Below are 21,700 nucleotides of genomic sequence, written 5' to 3' on the forward strand. Positions count from 1 at the left end.
GGTTGAGTAATTGGTCTAAGTGTGATAGAGGGAAGCACAGGGAATATGAGAGCACAGAAGAGGGGCTCCTAATCTAACCCTAGGAGTTTCGGTGCAGAGAAGACTTTTTGGAGGAATTAGAAAAAGCCTGAGTAAAATCTTGAAACTTGAGTAGGAGTTAGTCAGGCATAGAATGGGGCAAGGATATTGCAGGCAGAGGGTACATCATGTACAAAGCCGCAAAGTGAATCTTGTGTATTTATGGAATTGCATGTGGTTTAGTGCGGTGAGAGCGTGGGGTATGCGTGAGTGAGCGGCATGGGGTAAGGCTAGAGAACTCGGAAGGGACCACCTCTTGAAAAGCCTTGTATGCTTTGTTCATTTATATTCATTATATGGGCCAGGGGTTTCCAGTCTTGGGGATCTGAAGCCCTGAAAAGGGTCCTTGAGGGGTGTCTCATGAATCCATATTATTTCCACTATCATTTTTCAGTTGGTGGATACTAAAAGTACAACCATTATTATATGGAGCTTTTTTGAATTACTCATTGAAAAAAAGTTAGGAATCACTGTTGTAGGAATTTGGGAGCCCTGCAAAGTATTTTGTTTTTAAATTAGAATTTTTATTGAGATAATTATAGCTTTATCTGCAGTTTTAAGAAATAATATAAGGGCTTCCCTGGTGGCGCAGTGGTTGAGAGTCCACCTGCCGATGCAGGGGACACGGGTTCGTGCCCCAGTCTGGGAAGATCCCACAGGCCGCGGAGCGGCTGGGTCCGTGAGCCATGACCGCTGAGCCTGCGCGTCCAGAGCCTGTGCTCTGCAACAGGAGAGGCCACAACAGTGAGAGGCCCGCGTACCGCAAAAAAAAAAAAAAAAAAAAAAAAGAAATAATATAGAGATCACTGGGAAACTTTGTGTAGTTTCCCCCACAGTAACATTTTGAAAAACTGTAGTATAATATCACAATCAGAATATTGACATTAACACAATCCACTGATCTTGTTCATATTTCCTCACTTTTACATGTATTTGTGTGTGTGTGTGTGTGTACCAAGTTCTGTTCCAACACCGTAAGGATCATTCATGTTATCTTTCTATATTTTTTTTCTTTTTCAGCCGGCCGAGTGGCTTGTGGGGTTCTTAGTTCCCCGACCAGGGATCGACCCAGGCCCTTGGCAGTGAAAGCGCCAAGTCCTAACCACTGGACTGCCAGGGAATTCCCTCATGTTGTCCTATAATCACACCCTTCCCTCCCATGCCCTTCTGTGTCCCTAACCCCTCTATCCTCCATTTCTAAAATTCTGCCCTTTAAAAAATGTTATATAAATAGAATTGTGGAGTTTGTAACCTTTTTGAACTGGCTTTTTTTGCACAGCATAATTCCCTGGGACTTCACCCAGGGAAGGTATGTGAATCATTACTTCATTCCTGTTTATTGCTGAGTAATATGTAAGTACTAGAGTGTAACCATTCACCTGTTGAAGGACATATAGCCTGCTTCCATTTTTTGGCCATTACACATAAAACTTCTATGAACATTTGTGTACAGGTTTTTATGGGAACCTGAAAAGGATTTTATTCAGGACCGTGGTCTAGTCAGATTTGAATTTTAGAAAAATTATACTGACTGCTTTGGTAGAGGATGAGTTTAAGAGAGACTAGAGCAGAGGCAGGGAGATCAGCGAGGAAGCTATTGTAGTAACCCAGGCAAGAGACTTTGAGACCTGAACTCCGTTCTCTGTGAGCTGGAATGTGCTTTGCCAGAGAGGCTTTTCCTCAGAAATCGCATCAGGCTTGTGCAGATGAGGGAGCAGGGTCAGGGAGCCTGGGCTGTAAGGAGGCTCAGGCATACTTCATTCCTAATAGTCAGTCGCTCTTCAGGGGAATTGCTCTGCCACCATAGCTGAGAGCTGCATCGGGTAAGGAAGGGCTGCGAACCTAGTTCTTAAAACGATCATCCTGACTGCCAGGTTTTTCAGTAGGTGTTCTTGGTTATCTTCTCTCAGGAAAATAAGAAGGGGGCCCAGTTAGCTTCCTTGTATTGTTTGAGTGGAGGCTTATATGGGGCAGAAAGATGGTGAGAAGTTCTCTCCTAGTCTTGGTCTCTTTTGGAGCCTAGGAATGTGTTCTCTAGTAAGCCAGCCAGCAGTGGGCCTGGGAGGCTTGAGGAAGAACCTCTTGTTGCTATGGAAACTGTAATCCACATTGTTTTTACCCCATGCAGTGGTGTGCCTGGCTCCTCAGTGTTTATATCTTCAAGGCCTTTATCACTGTGCTCTTGGGGCTGCTGTGATAAGCACTGATTATTGGGAGCCAGCCCCACTTCTGAACCCAGAGGGTATAATCCTAGAGGGTCCACTAATAGGTTGGACATCTCCCCAGGGCACTGCGCCAAGTCCCTATCTGGGCTGGTCCTTGGATGGCCACCCCAGCACTGTTAGAAAACTCTTCCTAGCAGAAAGATGTTTTGAGTTGTTTGTAATTATTTTTTTGGCCATCTCAGACCCTGACAAGTACTGGCCAGGACACAGGAATGTTTGGGTCAGGCGCCAGATCAGAGAATTTGGGGTGGCTTTTGAACGAGAGTGTGTTGAATTTCTCTGGGACCGTCACACTTCTTGGCACAGACGTCTTTAGAATGTAAAGAATGTAAAGACCTGTGGTATGTGGGACCCCAGAGCTGAGAAAGTGAATCTTCCAAACCTGTATGCACCTTTCAGTTGTCGCTAGAACCAGGTACTGTGCTGCCTAGCCCAGGGCCAGACACAAGGGATACTGGAAAAATCAGACTCCTCCTGCTGTAGTTGGGAACATGAGACTCACAGGTAAAGCAAAGAATAGAGAACTGACAAATGAACGACTGACATTTTTATAGGGGTTTACTGATTTTAAAGAACTTTACTGATTTTTCAGATAAGAAAATTAATCCTTAGGAGTAGTCAGGGTGTAAGAAAGTCAGATTCAAAGACCTACATCTACCACTTATGTAATTCAGTATATATTTTAATAATTAGGGGGTAGGAATGGAGGGGACCCTGGAGGCCAGAAAAGTGTGTCTTACTTCTCTTTGTACTGCCACTGCCTTTAGCTAGCTATTTCATCAAATAGCTGTTTGAAAGTCATAAATGAGTGTTAAAATGCCAGCATGTGAGCACTGAATTTGGGGTCAGACACTTCTAATTCAGTCAGAAAGGTTATAGGTTTAAAAGTGCAGGCAAATAGGCTGTTAAGCAGATGGGCAAGGGTCCAAAGCCCTGCAGGAGACCCAGGAGTAGGCACCAGGTGTCAGAACAGCCAGAAGGACCAGAAGCCCAAGTTATTGAGGGCATGGCCTGCTTGGTGGGGACTAACTTTAAGGATTAACCATCTTCTGGAAGGATGCTTCTTGTGAGATCAAAATTTGAAGAAAAGAATACTGAGAGGAGGAAGATGGTAGAAATGGGACACAAAGGGGTGACTGAGTGCCCCTCTAGTGTCTTTTTAACTTTGTTTCTAAGTCCTAGTGAAGAAGGGGCCTTTGGCTAGTGCTAGACACTGAAGAAGTTAAGGCAAAACCGGGAAGTTATGTTTTACCCTGCTTGGGGAATGGCACAAGCTCAGTTAGGGCTTCTGAATTTGCCCTTAATAGACAAACACAACCTAATGGAACCCATTCCCCGCTACCCCTGTTTGTTGGCCTTGGAGAGTAAGAATTAGTCATTCTAAGAAGCCCTGTTGCACAGGCTCATCTGGATCTCCCAACCATAGTCTTGCCACAAGACATGGTATAAGAAGATTGTGAGGCTTCTCACCAGTCAGAATGACCATCATTAAAAAGACTACAAATAACAAATGCTGAAGAGGGTGTGGAGAAAAGGGAACCCTCCTGCACTGTTGTTGGGAATGTAAGTTGGTGCAGCCACTATGGCGAACAGTTTGGAGGGTCCTCAAAAAATGAAAAATAGAGCTACCATGTGATCCAGCAATCACACTCCTGGGCATATATCTTGAAAAAAACTACAATTCGAAAAGATACATGCACCCCTATGTTCATAGCAGCACTATTCACAATAGCCAAGACATGGAAATAACCTAGATGTCCATTGACAGAGGAAGGGATAAAGAAGATGTGGTGTACATGTACTATGGAATACTACTCAGCCATAAAAAATGAAATAATGCCATTTGCAGCAACATGGATGGACCTAGAGGTTATCATACTAAGTGAAGTAAGTCAGAAAGAGAAAGACACATACCATATGATACCACTTATATGTGGAGTCTAAAATATGACACAAATGAACTTATCTATAAAACAGAAACAGACTCACAGATATAGAGAACAGACTTGTATGTGCCAAGTGGGAGGGGGGTGGGGGATGGATGGATTGGGAGTGTGGGGTTGGCAGATACAGACTATTATATCTAGAATGGATAAACAACAAGGTCCTACAGTAGAGCACAGGGAATTATATTCAATATCCTATGATAAACCGTAATGGAAAAGAATATTAAAAAATATTACATATATGTAAAACTGAATTACTTTGCTGCACAGTAGAAATCAACACAACATTGTAAATCAACCATACTTCAATAAAATAAATTTAAAAAAAGTTAGTGAGGCTTCTAATCTGGTTCTAACACTATTTTGCCAGCCCACCTATGGCAAAACAACCCCATTTCATGGCCTCAGTTTCCTTCTCTACTTGTAAAGTGAGCAGTGGCCCTTAATGCCCTCCAAAGCTCCTCCAACTCTGCCATTTAGAGTTTGAGTATGATGAGAGATCCCACTATCTGTTACTCCCATTCTATGCCAGGAGCTTTTGCAAGATTGGCAAAAAGAACCCTTTGACTTTGGCCTATTTGTTTATTTATTTATTTATTTATTTAGGCTGCACCAGATCTTAGTTGCAGCATGTGGGATCTTTAGTTGTGGGCTGCAGACTTCTTAGTTACAGCATACGAACTCTTAGTTGTGGCATGCACGCGGGATCTAGTTCCCCGACCAGGGATCGAACCCGGGCCCCCTGCATTGGGAGCGTGGAGTCTTACCACTGGACCACCAGGGAAGTTCTGACTTTGGCTCTTTTAATAAATCAAACCATGTGAGGTGCTGTGCTCCTTGCTTTTGGGTTGCTGTGCTTAGGTAGCCTTCCCTTCTGCCCCCACTGCCTTCTACCTGTTGTTCAGACTGTGCTGTCTCCTGTTGCTCTGGTCTCTTGACCCTTTACCATATTCTACTTTGTGTTTTTGTAACTCATATACTATACTCATTCTAGTACTTTCTGTGAGCAAGGACTGTTATTTGTTCATCTCTGAATTTGCTCCTTCATGCAACAGGTTCTTTTGGGCATTCATTTGTTTATTCAGCAAATGTTTATTGAAGCCCAACTGTTGTGCTAGGGACTTTGCTAGGTGCTAGAGTTTGGCTAGAAGCTAGGATTCAGCCACGAAGAAGATAGCCATGATTCCTGCTGCTATGGAGCTTACAGTTTAGTGGAGAAGAGAGATATTAAGCAAAGTATCACACAAATAATTACAATTGTGAAAAGTGTTGTAAATGAAAAATATAGGGTACTTTGGAGAAAATATACTTTGGGCCTAAACTAGTTTGGGAAAGAAGATGAATCAAAGAAGATTCTTTGGAGAAAAAGTATTTAAGCTGAGACTAGCAGTATGAGTCAGAGTTTGCAGGTTAAGAAAGAGAAGAGCCTTTCATATAAAAGGAATTCAAGGTGGTTCTCAACCTGGGCTTCACATTAGCATCATCACCAGGTATAAGAGAGTATACGAAGCAACAGGACTGGTGCTTCATACTGGTGCTTACTGGTGGGAGTATAAAGTGATACAACTGCTTTGGAAAACAGTTTGGCAGTTACTTAAAAAGTTAAGCATACCCCTGTCATCTAACCCAGCAGTTCCACCCCTAGTGGAACTCAAGGAACAAAACACTCATTTTCACTCAAGAAAAATGAAAGCATGTGTACACACATAGACTTATATACTAACGTTCATAACCTTTATTTGTAACAGCTAGAAATTGGTTAATGGATAAACAAATTGTATATCCATTCAATGGAATACTACTCAGCAAGAAATTGGAGCAAACTACTGATTCATGTGACAGCATGGTTGAATCTCAAATCATGCTGAACAAAAGCAGCCAGACACAAAAGAGTACAGAGCTGTGATTATATTTATTTGAAGTTCTAGAAGAGGCAAAACTAATTTCTAATGATAGAAATCAGATCAGTGGTTGTGTGGGGACGGGGATTAAGGTTGACACTGAAGAGCCAAGTGGGAGCATTTTGAGACCATGGAGGTGTTCTAGATCTTAATCAGGGTGGTGGTCATATGAATGCATATGTTTGTCAAACACATAGAACTGTATACTTAGAATGGGGGCATTTTATTGTGTGCAACTGTACCCTAAAAATATCCATGCTCCATTTTTTTTTTTTTTTTTTGCGGTATGCGGGCCTCTCATTGTTGTGGCCTCTCCCGTTGCAGAGCACAGGCTCCAGACGCGCAGGCCCAGCGGCCATGGCTCATGGGCCCAGCCGCTCCGCCGCATGTGGGATCCTCCCGGACCGGGGCACGAACCCGTGTCCCCTGCATCGGCAGGTGGACTCTCAACCACTGTGCCACCAGGGAAGCCCCATGCTCCATTTTAATAAATGTCGAAAAAAAAGGCAAAACTTATCTATGGTGGTGAAAGTCAGAATAGTGGTTACCGCTGTGGGGTCGTGGTAGTAGTGATTGGAGAGGGACAAGGGGAGGGAGTCTTCCTGGAGTGTTAGGAATGTTCTGTATCTGGATTTTGGTGAAAGTTACATGGATATACGTATATATATACATACATATATATATATTTTTAAATTGATCCTTATGTTTATTTATGTACTTTACTATATGTGTGTTATTTCTCAATTAAAGAAAAAACAAAAAAAACAACCCAAAACCCAAACCCATACCTAGGTCTCACCCACAGAGATACTGGAGGCTGCGTGTCAGCAGTTTAAGAGCTCCTTAGGTGATCCTAATATGCTGCCAGAGCCGAGAACCACTGTGCTGTGTGGAAAGGAGGGAAGAAACTTGGCACATCAAAGAAGGGTCACACGAAGCAGGAGGAGTTGCTGGACATGAGACCAGAAAGGTGGCAGGTGGCAGATTGTTCTGGGCCTGGCAGGCCACAGTAGGGACTTTGAACTTTTTTTTTTTTAAATAAATTTATTTATTTTATTTATTTATTTTTGGCTGCATTGGGTCTTCGTTGCTGTGCACAGACTTTCTCTAATTGCGGCGAGCGGGGGCTATTCTTCGTTGTGGTGTACAGGCTTCTCATTGCGGTGGCTTCTCTTGTTGTGGAGCACAGGCTCTAGGTGCACGGGCTTTAGTAGTTGTGGCACATGGGCTTTGTTGCTCCGCGGCATGTGAGATCTTCCCGGACCAGGGCTCAAACCCGTGTCCCTCGCGTTGGCAGGCAGATTCTTAACCACTGCGCCACCAGGGAAATCCTGAACTTTATCTTGAGAATAATGAGAAACTTTTGAAGGGTTTTAGGAAGGGAGAGGCCTTGGACAGATATGCAGATGGTACGCACCAGCACTGCCTATAGCCAGCACTCCTGCTGATTGCTCAAGTATTTAGAATCTCTCTGCTGAGAGTGACATGCTGTGTGGAGAATGAGATCTGGAATAGTAAGAGTCTTGAACTAGGATTGGTGATTGATTAAATGTGGGGAGTGAGGGAGAGTGAGACGTCAAGGTTTCTGACACAAACAACTGGTGAAGTAGGAAGTTTGGGGGAAAGGTAATGAGTTTAGATTTAGACATTATGAGTTGAGGTGCCTGTTACACATCCACATGGAGATGCTTAGTAGGTAGTTGGAGTCTGTGGGTTTCTGTAGGCCAAAAGTGAAACTTGAACCAGAAACATCATTTTGTTTTTTGGGAGCTGGTAATGGCTAGTAATTTCTTTAAAGGGTAGTTGAAGCTATGGGGAGAGGTAAGATTACTTAGGAGAGAGTATAGTATGAGAACAGAGCCTAGGACTGAGCCTGAATTCTTTGAAAGTCCAACATTTAAAAGTCAGGTAGAGGGGCTTCCCTAGTGGCGCAGTGGTTAAGAATCCGCCTGCCAATGCAGGGGACACGGGTTCGAGCCCTGGTCCGGGAAGATCCCACGTGCTGCGGAGCAACGAAGCCCGTGCGCCACAACTACTGATCCTGTGCTCTAGAGCCCACGAGCCACAGCTACTGAGCCTTCGAGCCACAACTATGGAAGCCCGCACGCCTAGAGCCTGTGTTCTGCAACGAAAGAAGCCACCGCAATGAGAAGGCCGTGCACCGCAATGAAGAGTAGCCCCCACTCAATGCAACTAGAGAAAGCCTGTGCATAGCAACGAAGACCCAACACAGCCAAAAATAAAAATAAATAAAATAAATAAATTTATTTAAAAAAAAAGTCAGGTAGAGAGGAGAAGTCTGCTCTGCACATTAGGGAAGACAAAGATTTATTCATTCATTCAACAAAGCTATATTGAATACCTACTATGTGCCAGACACTATATGAGTCCCTGGAGATACTGCAGTAAACAAAAAAAGTCCTTGCTTGTGAACCTTACATCTATTGGAGGGAGACAGACAATAAGCAAATAAATGAACAAATATATCATGTGTGAGGTGGTAGTAGGTGCTATGAAAAAATGAAAAAGACATAGCTCTGCCCTCAGATACCCTCAGATAACTGCAGCTGTAAGCTGACCGTGTTAAGCCTACATGAGGTACAAAGTCAGAAATGCTGAAACTCAGAGGTATATCTCACTATGTTGCTCATTGGAGCTTTATATATAGTTGATGCTATGGATTATCGTTTTTCCACTGATGACTTTCTTTAATTATGTTTAATATAAATTAAACAACTGTTAAAGAAGACTTGGTACGTATATACAATGGAATATTACTCAGCCGTAACAAGGGACGAAGTTGGGTCATTTGTAGAGACGTGGATGGACCTAGAGACTGTCATATAGAGTGAAGTAAGTCAGAAAGAGAAAAACCAATATCATATATTAATGCATATATATGGAATCTAGAAAAATGGTACAGATGATCTTATTTGCAAAATAGAAATAGAGACACATGTAGAGAACAAACGTATGTAAACCAAGGGGAGAAAGGAGCGGGGCGGAGGTGAGATGAATTGGGAGATTGGGATTGACACATATACACTATTGACACTATGTATAAAATAGGTAACTAATGAGAACCTACTGCATAGCTCAGGGAACTCTACTCAGTGCTCTGTGGTGACCTAAATGGGAAGGAAATCCAAAAAAGAGGGGATATATGTATACGTATAGCTGATTCACTTTGCTGTACAGTGGAAACTAACACAACATTGTAAACCAACTATATTTCAATAAAAATTAATTAAAAAAAAGAGAAAATGAAAAAAGTAAAATAAACAACTGTTACTGGAGTATTCAAATCTCAGGTTAGAGTGAGAATATAATTATCTCACATTATAATCAACATATGTAATATTTTTAAAAGCAGGCTAATAAGAATTGAACAAAATCTCTACCAATCACACACATATTACAGGCTATGTTTTTTTTTAAGACTTTATTTTTTAAAGCAGTTTTATGATTACAGCAGAATTGAGAGGCAGGTAGAGATTTCCCATATAGCTTCTGCCTCCACACGTGCATAGCCAGCCCCGTTATCAACATTTCTCACCAGAATGGTGCTTCTTTTTTTTAACCAAGGATGAACTTACATCGACACGTTGTAATCACCCAAAGCCCGTGGTTTACGTTAGGGTTCACTCTTGGTGCTGTATGGGTTATTTTTTATGTATTCTCCCTCTGAGGAGAAGTGAGCATGGTCAGAAGTCTTTTGGGTCAGTGCTGCTTGGGTAGCTGAAACCAGTGCCAGCTTTGTCTAGAAGGGAAGCGCTTCTCAGTTCCTGCCCCCTGCTGAGAAGAGCTGGGCCTCTTCTTGGATATGAGGACATGATGTTCTAACAGGGGAAGGAACATCCCTCAGGTAGGCTGGATTTTACACAGCCCAGGAATCCTCTTTCCTCAAAGAGGACTCCTCTTTCCTCTGTGGCTAGGCCTGCTACATGCGGTATTCCAGGGGGGACATTTTCTTGCCAGTTCCATGTCCCAAGCCAGTTCCCCTTCTCAGCCTTCACATTTTTGTCTAGAGGCTCCCCTGTCCTCCTCCCCAGCCCCATCCTCATTCTAGGTTCCAGGCTGTTTTATCTCTGGAACCTCATGGTCCTTGGTCAAATCTGAAAGTCTTCCTAGGGCTCATGCTCTCAGTCTTACAGTCTTTTGAGCCCTTTCTAAGGGTAAGGGTGGATTCTGATCCCATCAGAGTCACTGCAAAGCCTGCCAGTCCTGGCTGGGGGGTGGAGGGTGAAGGGGGAGAAATTATTTTCAGAGATGAGGCCCCTGTTGGTAAAATTTAGCCATTTCCATCCAGATTCCCCTCAGGTTCCAGCCAAGCGCTGAGGACCAGTCTGACCAGTGCCCTTCTCTCCTCCTTCTCTCTACCTTCTTCCTTGACTGCTGTTTCTCTCATTTCTTTCCCTCTAGGCTTGTGTCTCACATCAGATAATCCATTGTCCAGCTCAACTGTAGTGGCTCTGCACGGTAGTGCTGGGAGAGGAGAGGCATTAGGTGGATGGTGGATATTGGTGGTGGGAACTGGTGGGTTGCCCTCAAGAATTCTGTTGCCTTTTGGGGAGGTGGTTTGTTATGAATCCATTCATTCACGCATTCATTCGTTCAGCCAGCACTTACTGATTTCATACTTGACAAGGTGGATATTAGTGATGGTGCCATGCTGGGCCCTGGAGGATAGAGTGAGTCAAATTTAGTCCTTGCCCTTTTCTGGATGTGGCATGCAAACAACTCAGAGCATGAGAATTAATATAACAGAGTTATGTACAGAGTGCTTTGGAGCATAAAACAGTAAATGATTAGCTCTGTCTTGAGAAAGGAGAGGAGATTTGGACATGAGGGAAAAGCCTTTGTGGTTTTGTCCACCAGTGGTTAACAAAGTGTGGTCTGCAGACCACTGGAGGTCACCAAGATCTTTGTGGGGATCCAGAAGGTCAAAGCCATTTAATAATAATACTAAGATGCTATTTGCTTTTTCCATCGTGTGTACTTTTGCACTGTTGGTGCAGAAGAAATTAGTAGGTAAAACTGCTGGCACCTTAACAGGAGTCAAAAGAGTGGCACAAAATTGTGCCAATAATCACTGCATTCCTCACCTCCACGCCCTCTCAGTTTTTTTTAAGCTTTTAATAGAGAAGTAAAAATTTATTAATTTTATTAAATTGTATCCCATGAATACATGTCTCTTTAGTATTCTGTGTGATAAAACAGGAAGTATGCATAAAGCACTTTTGCTGCATGTAGGAGCCTGATGTTTATCTCAAGGAAATGCATTTGTGTGATTGAGTTGCAAGCTGAACTACCTCCTTTTCTCGGGGAACACTAGTTTTACTTGAAAGAATAACTGACAAATTGCAATTACTCAGACTTATGCTTTTGGCAGACATCTTCTTGAAAATGAATGAAGTGGGTCTGCTACTTTAAGGAAAACAACTGATAGTATTTGTTGCCAGTGATAAAATTCCAGCTTTTAATTGAAAATAAGAGTTTGGGAAAACTTGTATCTGCCACTGTGAACTTGACAGCTTCTCCAGATTTACAGCTTTTCTGATGAAATCAGTGGTGATATTAATAATTGTGATTATTTTGATACTGTATAAATGAACTGTGTCAAATTTGGAAGTTCTGCCTAACTCATCGAATCACTAGTTTCCAAATGATTAGTGTATCATGTTTCAAAATCACCCATGGGTAGGGACTTACCTGGTGGTCCAGTGGTTAAGACTCCATGCTTCCACTGCAGGGGGCGTGGGTTCAATCCCTTGTCAGGGAACTAAGATCTGATCCCGCATGCTGTGCGGCCAAAAAAAAAAAAAATCACCTATGGATAAAAGATCCATTCAAAGTACAAGATAGACCAATGGATTTTATTGTAATAGAGTACAAAAAGTTCATCTGTATAGTTTCAGATTTCACCTTGTAACTAACCTTTAATAAACTTCCTACTTGTTGAGTTTTGGTGAAGTATCAGAGAAGAATGACCACAATTATCTGAAAGGTTATTAAAATACTCCTGCATTTTCCAACTGCATATCTATGTTTTGATCTTCAATCAAAACAACACCTTGAATGTGGAAACAGATATAATGAGGCTGTAACAGCTGTTTTCTATCAAGTCAGACATTAAAGAGATTTACAAAAATGTGTAACAATACCACTCTCCTCATGAATTTTTTTGCAGAGAACAATTGTTTTTCATTAAAACACGTTTATATTAATGTATATGAGATTTTATTGTTTTAAAATGAATTAATTACTAAATATTAGGATTTATGTTTTAATTTCTAATACAGTAAATACAGTTTGGGATTTTCAATTTTTTTTTTTTTTTTGTGGTACGTGGGCCTCTCACTGTTGTGGCTTCTTCCTTTGCAGAGCACGGGCTCCAGACGTGCAGGCCCAGCGGCCATGGCTCACGGGCCCAGCCACTCTGTGGCATGTGGGATCTTCCTGGACTGGGGCATGAACCCGTGTCCCCTGTATCAGCAGGCGGACTCTCAACCACTGTGCCACCAGGGAAGCCCAAGGGATTTTCAATTTTTAAGTGTAAAAAGGAGTCCTGAGACCAAAAAATTTAAAACTTGGTCCTATACTATTCTCTCTACCTAAAATTCTTCTCTTTTCTGCCTACAGAAATCCCATATATAATTGTAGAGCTGATATTTAGTTATTCATTCAGAAAACATTTACTGAGCATCTACCAAGAACCTGGTCTTTTCTTGCTGCTGGGTACATAGTCCCTAGCCCTTATGGGGAAGACAAATTAAATAGACAACTACAACACAGTATGATAAATGTTATCAGTGATAGACATATAAATGCTGTGGGAAGACAGGCTATTGTCGGAGTTGCTTGCCAGCTCACCTAGAACATTCCTCTGAGCAATGTGATTGGACTGTACTGCCTGTGTTTGATTCTTTATGGTCTTAGAGGGAAAGTGGCTGAAGTTAGCAAAAGATGGGAACTGTTCACTTGCTGCTCTGGGAGGAAAAAAGGAGACTACAAATGTATTAATGTCAGCTTCATGCAGGCCCTATGCTAGGTGTTTTAACAAATGTGGTCTTGCTTAACTCTCACAAAAACCCTATGCAGCAGAGTTAATTATCCTTATTTTGCAAATGAGATATTGGAGGCTCAGAGAAGTTAAACAACTTGTCCAATATCGTATGGTTGTAACTGATGAAGCTGGGATTTTGACACATGTGTTCTGACTCCAAGTGCAGGGCTCTTTCATTGCAGTAATAATGTGTTTCTAAAATGGGTGGATCTTTTAAGGTAATTTCTGGATGGGTCTGGGAAATCTTGCCAGATTGGAATGTATTAAGAGAAGGTAGAAAAGGTCTCAGGAAGGAGAGAGAGAGACAGCCTAGAAAATGCTTCATTGAAGGAATTATTTGTGAATTTTGGCTGACATGATTTTTCTGGACAGGATTCTATGGCCATATGGGACATCAAGATTTTGTACTCCCTTATCCTCAATCCCTTTAATCCTTCTCTATGCCAGATGATGCCAGCAGCAAAGGTCACCTGTCTGTCTGATCAGGTTACAAACTAGAGCCTGATGCTTGAAGCCCAAATTTCTTGGACCTGCTGTAGGCCAATTGTGCCCAGCCTGGAGACCCCAGTCCCTAGAGCTTGGTAAACTATTCCCATTATTTTTTAAAAGCCTAATAGAAGTACTTTACTTAGGTTCATTCTGTGGGTGGATACTTGCTAATGAAAAGATTAGGTTTCTTTGTTTTGGGTCAGAAATCTGTCGATCTGATGTGCTTCAGGTGTGCTACCTATGGAACTCTAGAAAAGGGGTCAGCAAAGTATGGTCCAAGGGCCAAATCCAACCCACCACCTGTTTTTGTAAATAAAATTTTGTTGGAACACAGCTAAGTTCTCTCACTCATGTTTTGTCTGTGGCTGTTTTTGTGCTCAATGACATAGTTAAGTAGCTGCCACAGAGACTATATGGCCCATAAATCCTGAATGTTTACTGTCTGGCTTTTTACAGAAGTTGCTGACCCCTAGCATAACCTCAATTCTTTCTATTATGGCACTTAGTGCATAGTGTTTTAATTGCTTATCTCCCCCACTTTTATAATTGAGCTCCTTGAGAGCAAAGATGAAGTCTGATTCATCTCTTTATACCCTGTGCTGATTATAGACCCTGATATATGAAGAGTACTCAATAAATGTTGTTTAAATGGGCATATCATATGCTGATCAAAAAGCTCTTATAGGCAATTATATATGCCTTTGAGTAATATAAAAACAGGAATAAGGGAAGGAAAGTGTTATGTTGGTTATGCTAATCTCAGTGCTGTGTGCTTCATCTGTGGACTAGTTGTTACTTACTGCAATTTTTTGGGGCTAGGTAATTTGTGGATAGGAGTCCATGAATGAAGCAATCATGCCAAGAGCTCTCGTTGGTGAGGAAACTGAGAAACATTTCCTTAATTTTTGGCTACTTTCTCCTCTTTTCCTCAATACCCACCACCCCTTTACCCCACCCTCCATTTTCAGCTCCACCTTGCCAGGACAAGGGTAGAGGAACATAAGGTTGCATGGAGGTACTTATTTCTTTTGTATGCATACTATTTATCTACTTTTTTCTTTTATAAAGCCATTTCTTCAGTGTGCTTCCTACCAGCATTACTGTCCGTGGCTTCCAGAAGATGAAACTAAAGCTGTCTGGTTACCTTGGCATAAAGGCAGTCAGGTGAAGTGCTGGCCTGCGAGTCAGCAGACCCGGGCTCTTGCTGTGCCTCTTCAGCGACCTTTGACTTTGGGCACATCCGTTAACATCTGTGAGCTTCAATATCCAACATATTTTTATTGAGTCACATCTGGGACTTAAAAATTTTAATATTTACACCCCTCCTCATTTTGAAAAGGATTTGAGCAACTAGCAAGCGATAGAGAGGTGACCTGTCCAATCCTGTCTCTGTTTCTCACCAGCAGACAAGTAAATGATTAGATGGATTACTGTTTCCGGTCTCTGATCAGGGACTTCTAGAAGGCTTCACAGCCACAGCTTCTTCACCCTGTCCTTGCTTTCTCTTCTGTGACTGCTTCTGTTATCTGGGAGGTCACGGTTTTTCTTCTGTCTTCTTTGGGGGTGATCTGAAGAGTATTTTGCCTAGAAAGATCAGGGTCGAAAGGCAAGAGGAATTTTATACTCTAGGAATTGGAAGAAATACCAGAAACTTTAGTTAAAATATCTTTTTCAAATAGTGAACTTGAAGCCTGAAGAAGGGAAGTGACCTCCTTAGAGCCACATAGTAGAGCTATGACTAGATTCCAGGCTCTTTCTGCTATGTGCCTTGATCAGGCTAGGTGTTTTCCAGGTTCGTAAGAGAGGATTAAGTGTCATGAAAGAGACTGGGTGGGCTAGGCTCTTGTGCTGGTTTTATTGCTGTATGACTGTATGGTGGTGGGTGAAGGAAGTTTCACTCCAGACCTCCATGCTTGCTGAATGTAGCTGTCCTGGAGAAGGCATAAGATGTGAAGGGTTTCCTCAGTTAGCCTGTGGCTGGCATTATATGTACAGGCAGTGACAAAGTGAACAAAAAGGAAACTATGTAGTACTCTGGCCTTGGAACAAATGGCCTGTTTTCCTATTTCTAGAAAGATTGTATTAATTCACATTTATTTATTGACTAAAAATGATGTTTCATTTGAATATGTATTTCTTTGATTACTAGTAAGACCTTTCCCTGTGTTCATCAACTATTTGTATTTTCTCTCACTTGTATATTTTTTTCTTGTGAGTTATTTATGCATGTTCTTTGTGTAGATCCCAGTGTATTCCTAGTCCTATGCTTGACTTCCCTGCCAAGGAACTATTAGGATAATAAAGCATTGACCCTAAATAGGGAAGACAGTTAATATGAAATACTTTTATCACTGTACAAATAGTCTGTTAAGTGGCTGTGTGAGGAGTCAGGTGCTAGAAGCCAGGGACTGTGAGACAGGTAGGTAATAGAGCTGGGTGGCAGCCCCCAGTAATATTGTCTCTTGCTTTTCCTGTACAGAGTTTTGCCGGATTGACAAGCCCCTGTGCCACAGTGAGGATGAGAAGCTCAGCTTTGATGCAGTCCGCAGCATCCACAAGCTGATGGATGATGATGCCAATGGTGACGTGGATGTGGAAGAAAGTGATGAGGTGAGCTCCCTCACCCTGTGTGGCTCTCTTCTCCTCCTGTGTGAACAGTCCCTGAAGCTGTCTAGACAGGCTGTTCCCTGAGGAGAGGTGTTCTTGATATTGGCTTGTCTTCTAGGAATGCATCCTTGTCAGGGAAGGTGATTCTCAGCAGAGCAGCCTCTAGGAGCCGGCCTGCCAGAGTGCAGGCCTTAACATCTGTGTCTGTGCCTGGACTGGCTCCTGTTTGCCTACCGGCTAGAAGCACAACACTGACCGAGCTGTGCTGTTTGAGAGGAGAGGGAGCCCTGAGGCTCGTCTGTACAGTTTCCCTGAATCCTTGCTGTAATCCTGCTGTAGATGGAGGGCATCCATCTGTCCTTACTCTGTGCTCAGCCCTGTGCTGGCATGTGGAAGAGAAGGCAAGACAGTCAGATCTTGCCCTTTGGAAGCGTATACTCTATTTGTGAGGAAGAAACAAAGGTTCCTAGAAAGATCATTCTGAATTCCAGACTGCAGTTGCTGGGATCCAGTTGAGTGGTCCAGATAGTAAGAGCGAGAGGAATCTCTAGGTGGAAATAGCTCTGTTATTGTTTCACCGTTTGGCGTGACTGCAGCTCCAATTCCACAGAGCCCAGAGCCCAAAGTCATCATGTGTCAAAAGACTGAAAAGCTTCAGTTGTTTTCAAGCTCCACTTGAGCCAGCAATGGGGTGAAGCTGGCAAGTTATGCCAGCTTTTAGTAGCAATATGGTGTATATCATGAGGGAGGGGCCAATCTAGTCTCTCCTCCTCTGGTTAGCCCACCTTTAAGTTGTGAATTCAACTTTGGATTTCACGTTGCCAAAAACATTTGAAACAGTGAAAGAGAGGAGTGACATGAATGATGAAGGGTATGGAAACTCTGAAACGGACGGCATTCAATACAATTCAGTGTTTATAACTGTCTATTATATGTGTGCCAGGCACTATTCTAGACGTGGAGATGTGGCAGCAAATACACATAATTACATAGAGATACATCTGTCCTCATATAATTTACAGTCTAGTGAAGAAACTTTAGCCTGGAAAAGAAAAGATTCAGATAATACAATTTCTATCTTCAAATGCAATCGAAGTAGAGGAATCAGACTTAAATGATGGCGATGATAACAGTGAAATCCTTACTCTGTGCCAGGCACAGTGTTAAGCTCTTTGCATAGTTACTTTTTTAACTTTGTTGATAGCCTTAGGAAGTTGGTATTACCATCAAGGACTGGAACTTTGGAAAGGTTAAGCATTTTGTTCAAGGACACGCTGGGTAGGAGAACAGATCTGATTTCAAAGCCTATGCTGTTAAGTACTGCAGTATTGTTTCTCTTATGCTAAGGGCAGAACCAGGACCACTGTGGGGAAAGTAAAATATAGGCATATTCTTCTGGAATAAAGAATCATCTCACAGTGCTATCTCGTCATAGAAGAGGCTTCCTTGGTAGGTAGGTAGTGAACTCCCTGTCACTGAAGATGGGAAAGTAGAACACAGCACTCCACTGATTGGTCAGCAGAGGGGATCCTTGTATCAGGTTGAACTAGATAATGTCTAAGGAACTTATAAGAGGAGAAAAATAGACTTCCTGGAGGGAACATAGAATTGGGAGAGAGTGGAAGGTGTGGGGCAGCCTGAACAGCAGGAAGCAGTGTGAGCAAAGATGTGGAGGTAGTAAGAAGCGTGGAGGGTAGGTTTGGTCACACAGAGTGACTGTGGGAGAAAACTGCAGGACAAAAGCCTGGCAAGGAAAGGGGGCCCAGGCAACCAGGCTGAGATATGTATACTTGCTGAACCTGGCAGCTGTAGGTTCTTAAGCAAGGCCAACAGCCATGATGAAAGTATCCGAACTTTTGGTCACATCTAGATGTGTCACTGACCCTCAGAGGACCCACATTTTATTTGTCTGTGCTGGGAACAGAGCCATGTTCCTGGTGGTGAGGGAGGCCTACAGGTTTCCTGACCACAGGACTGGGAGATGCGTGGCACCACAGTCAAGAAGGTGATATGATCCAAGATCCACAAATTCCTGGATATCTTTGTCATCCGCTCCTCCTTCTTTTTTCACTTTCTGCTGAATTACTTTGTCAATGAAGGGAGGAAGAAAATGTTCTTTTTAGAGGAATGTACCACAACAAAAAGCTCATCAGCACAAACTGTTCTAAAATAACACAAAAGCTGTCACCCTGCTTTTCCCTGTGCCAGTGGTGAGCTGTTCTTTTTCAGTGTAGCTTCTGCCTGCCTTGGCTTCAGCTGCTCTCCCTACAGTCTAGGCCTCTGGTGGGCAGAGGGGCCTACCAGTCTGGGGTCTCATGATCATTCACAAGCTACTTTCTCTTTGAAAGAGAAAGTCATGGTAGCAAAGTGTGTGTGTTTAAGTCAGTCTCAACATATATGGAGTTCATGATCTAACTAGACCATTGGGTGGGCAGCTCAGAGCTTGGAATATTAGATTATGGATGCTGAGACACAAGAGATGAAACCCTGGTTGTGCTGGCCATCAGGGACCTGAGATTTTTATGTCCTGCTTAAAAGAATTGCTGATTACCCAAGGACCCTAGAAGAAGTCTGCTGGGATACTCTATTAAGGTCTCATTTATTCAGCTTCATATCGGTAAGTTTTTCAGATAACTGAACTATAACCTCATTTCTAGATATTTAAAACTCTTAGCCATTTTCGAAGTAAGTTTTCCTTCTTACAGATTACTGTGAACAGATTGTTACTTTCTTTGGATTATTCAAAGCATGTCTTCAGGGCTTCTTGCACTGTTACCCCAGTGCTTACATTCCTGTATGCATTGTTGTGATTTCTTTTTATAGTTTTCTATCTCTTCTTTGATTCATTCTCATTTCTGATCTTTCTATCTCTGCTGTAAGCTATGAAATTAGACTTTTGGTAAACTGAGACTCAGCAGCCATTTTATAGACAATATATAGTCATTTGTGTGGGGGGAAGCCAATTTGACTTCTCAAGTGTCATCGTTGCTTGCTTTTGTCCTAGGTAGCAGAGGCTATGGATTGTGGGCCCTTCAGATGAGCAAGATGGCACTATTGGTGCTGGTGTCCTCCTTGCAAAGCTGACAGGGAGTTCTACCAGCCTGGCAGTGTGGGAATTCATGACCTGTGTTCTACTGAGACCTTTGGTAGGGATACTGCCTCTGGGCAAAGGATTTGCAGCAGTGGGATGGCACTTCAGCCTGTCCTGATAGTCTGAGGCGGGCAGACAAGAGCCTTCCTAAAACCACTGTCCCCTTGACTGGACCAGACAGTTTGAGAGCAGTTTTATTTTCTTCTGTGGAGCCTACGTGGAAAATAAAGGACATTTGTTCAGCCATTAAACAAATTCTTATTGAATACCTGTTATGTGTGAGGCACTGTTGTAGGGCTATAGATTCCATGATGAACAAAGCGGATAAGATCCCTGCTTTAATAGAGCTTGCATTCTAGTAATACGTATGTCATAGGTGATTAAGTGATAAGTAAACTTTGAAATTAGGCAGAACTGTGATCAGGTTATAGTAGTTTAGTGACTTCCCTTTGGTTTTCTCAGGGTAAAATGGTGGTTAATGATTCCTACCCTTGCAGCGTTGCTATCAGGATTAAGTGAGAAAAGTGCTGTTAAAAGTTCCCAGTCCACATAAAGAACTCTCAAAACTCATCAATAGAAAGCAAGCAACTCAATAAAAAATGAGGCAAGATTTGAGCAGACACTTCATCAGAGAAGATATATGCATGGCAAATAAGCGTATGAAAAAATGCTCAATATCATTAGCTATTAGGGATGTACAAATTAAAACCACATTGAGGGACTTCCTTGGTGGTCCAGTGGGTAAGACTCTGTGCTCCCAATGCAGGGGGCCTGGGTTCGATCCCTGGCTGGGGAACTAGATCCCTCATGCATGCCTCAACTAAAAGTTTGCATGCCACAACTAAAGAACACGCATGCTGCAACTAAGACCCGGTGCAGCCAAAAAAAAAAAAAAAAAACAACCCACAATGAGATATCACTATACACCTATTTGGATGGGTAAAATTAAAAAGTAGTCAAAACCAAGTACTATGTGAGGAGGAAGAGCCACTAGAACTCTTACAGAGTTTCTTATAAAGCCGAACACAATTTAATACATATCTCAGCAGTTCTACTTCTAGGTATTTACCCTGATAGATAAGAGAAAATTTATATTTGTATTAAAACCTGTACACAAATGTTTATAGCAGCTTTACTCATTATCACCAAAAACTGGACACAAATCAGATGTCCTTCAGTGTGTGAATGGATAAAACAAACTATAGAAAACTACTCAGCAATAAGAGGAATGAACTGTTGATGTACACAGCATAGATGAATCTCAAAGGCGTTACTCTGAGTGAAGGAAACCATCTCAGATAGTTACATACTATATGATAACATCTAATGACATTCTAAGAAAGGCAAATCTATAGGGATGGAGGCCAGATCAGTGGTTACCATGGGTTAGGGGTGTGGGGAGGGTTTGATTACAAAGGGGCAGCATGAGGGAGTGTTTTTTTGGTAATGGAACTGTCCCATGTCTGGACTGTGGAGCAGTTATAAGAATCTACATAGGTACTAAAACTCATGGGACCATATTCCCCCTGTGCCCTCCACCACAGTTAATTTCATCATATGTTAATTTAAAATGTTCCCAGCATAGCATTGACACACAATTCAGGCTCAGTGAATGCTACTTATTGCCACCTTTCTGTTTCCTCTATATTTCCAGGAAAGCTACCTACATCTGACAATTGTATATATATTTTTAAATTTATTTTTGGCTGCATTGGGTCTTCATTGCTGCACGTGGGCTTTCTTTAGTTGTGGCGAGCAGGGGCTACTCTTCGTTGTGGTGCGTGGGCTTCTCATTGTGGTGGCTTCTCTTGTTGTGGAGCACAGGCTCTAAGCACACGGGCTTCAGTAGTTGTGGCTCACGGACTCTCAAGTGCAGGCTCAGTAGTTGTGGCATATGGACTTAGCTGCTCCGTGGCATGTGGGATCTTCTGGGACCAGGGCTCGAACCTGTGTACCCTGCTCTGGCAGGCAGATTCTTAACCACTGCGCCACCAGGGAAGTCCCTGACAATTGTATTTTAATGTTCGTGTGTGGAATGACTGACCAATATCACTGTAGCAAGCATGTTGTCAGGCTGAGATGGGAGTCTTATGCAAGAGTGTGATCACACATTTTGTGGGGTGGAGATGGGTACGTTAGTATGAGCCTGGGAAGCTGCAAAATATACTTAACCTTCTGTTAGTGTCTGTGGTGTCTGGTGTAGAATAGCACAGGGTTAAAAGCTTGTGCTGCAGAGTCACACAGACCCAGGTTTAAACCTGGCTCTCCCTTTACCAGCTGTGGAAACTTTGTGAAGT

At 42.5% G+C, this 21,700-nt stretch overlaps 1 protein-coding gene across 6 annotated transcripts in view; it reads left to right on the plus strand.

Annotated features, from left to right (window-relative positions):
• STIM1 (stromal interaction molecule 1) overlaps positions 1–21,700 on the plus strand; it is a 193,986-nt gene that overhangs the window by 86,942 nt on the left and 85,344 nt on the right. For all 6 annotated transcript variants that reach the window (XM_065883127.1, XM_065883125.1, XM_065883124.1 and 3 more), the window contains exon 2: positions 16,185–16,315. In XM_065883127.1, the coding sequence (XP_065739199.1) occupies positions 16,185–16,315 (131 nt within the window). The remainder of the gene's footprint in view (positions 1–16,184; positions 16,316–21,700) is intronic.

Source organism: Phocoena phocoena, chromosome 8 (assembly GCF_963924675.1).
Source record: "Phocoena phocoena chromosome 8, mPhoPho1.1, whole genome shotgun sequence".
NCBI lineage: Eukaryota > Metazoa > Chordata > Mammalia > Artiodactyla > Phocoenidae > Phocoena > Phocoena phocoena.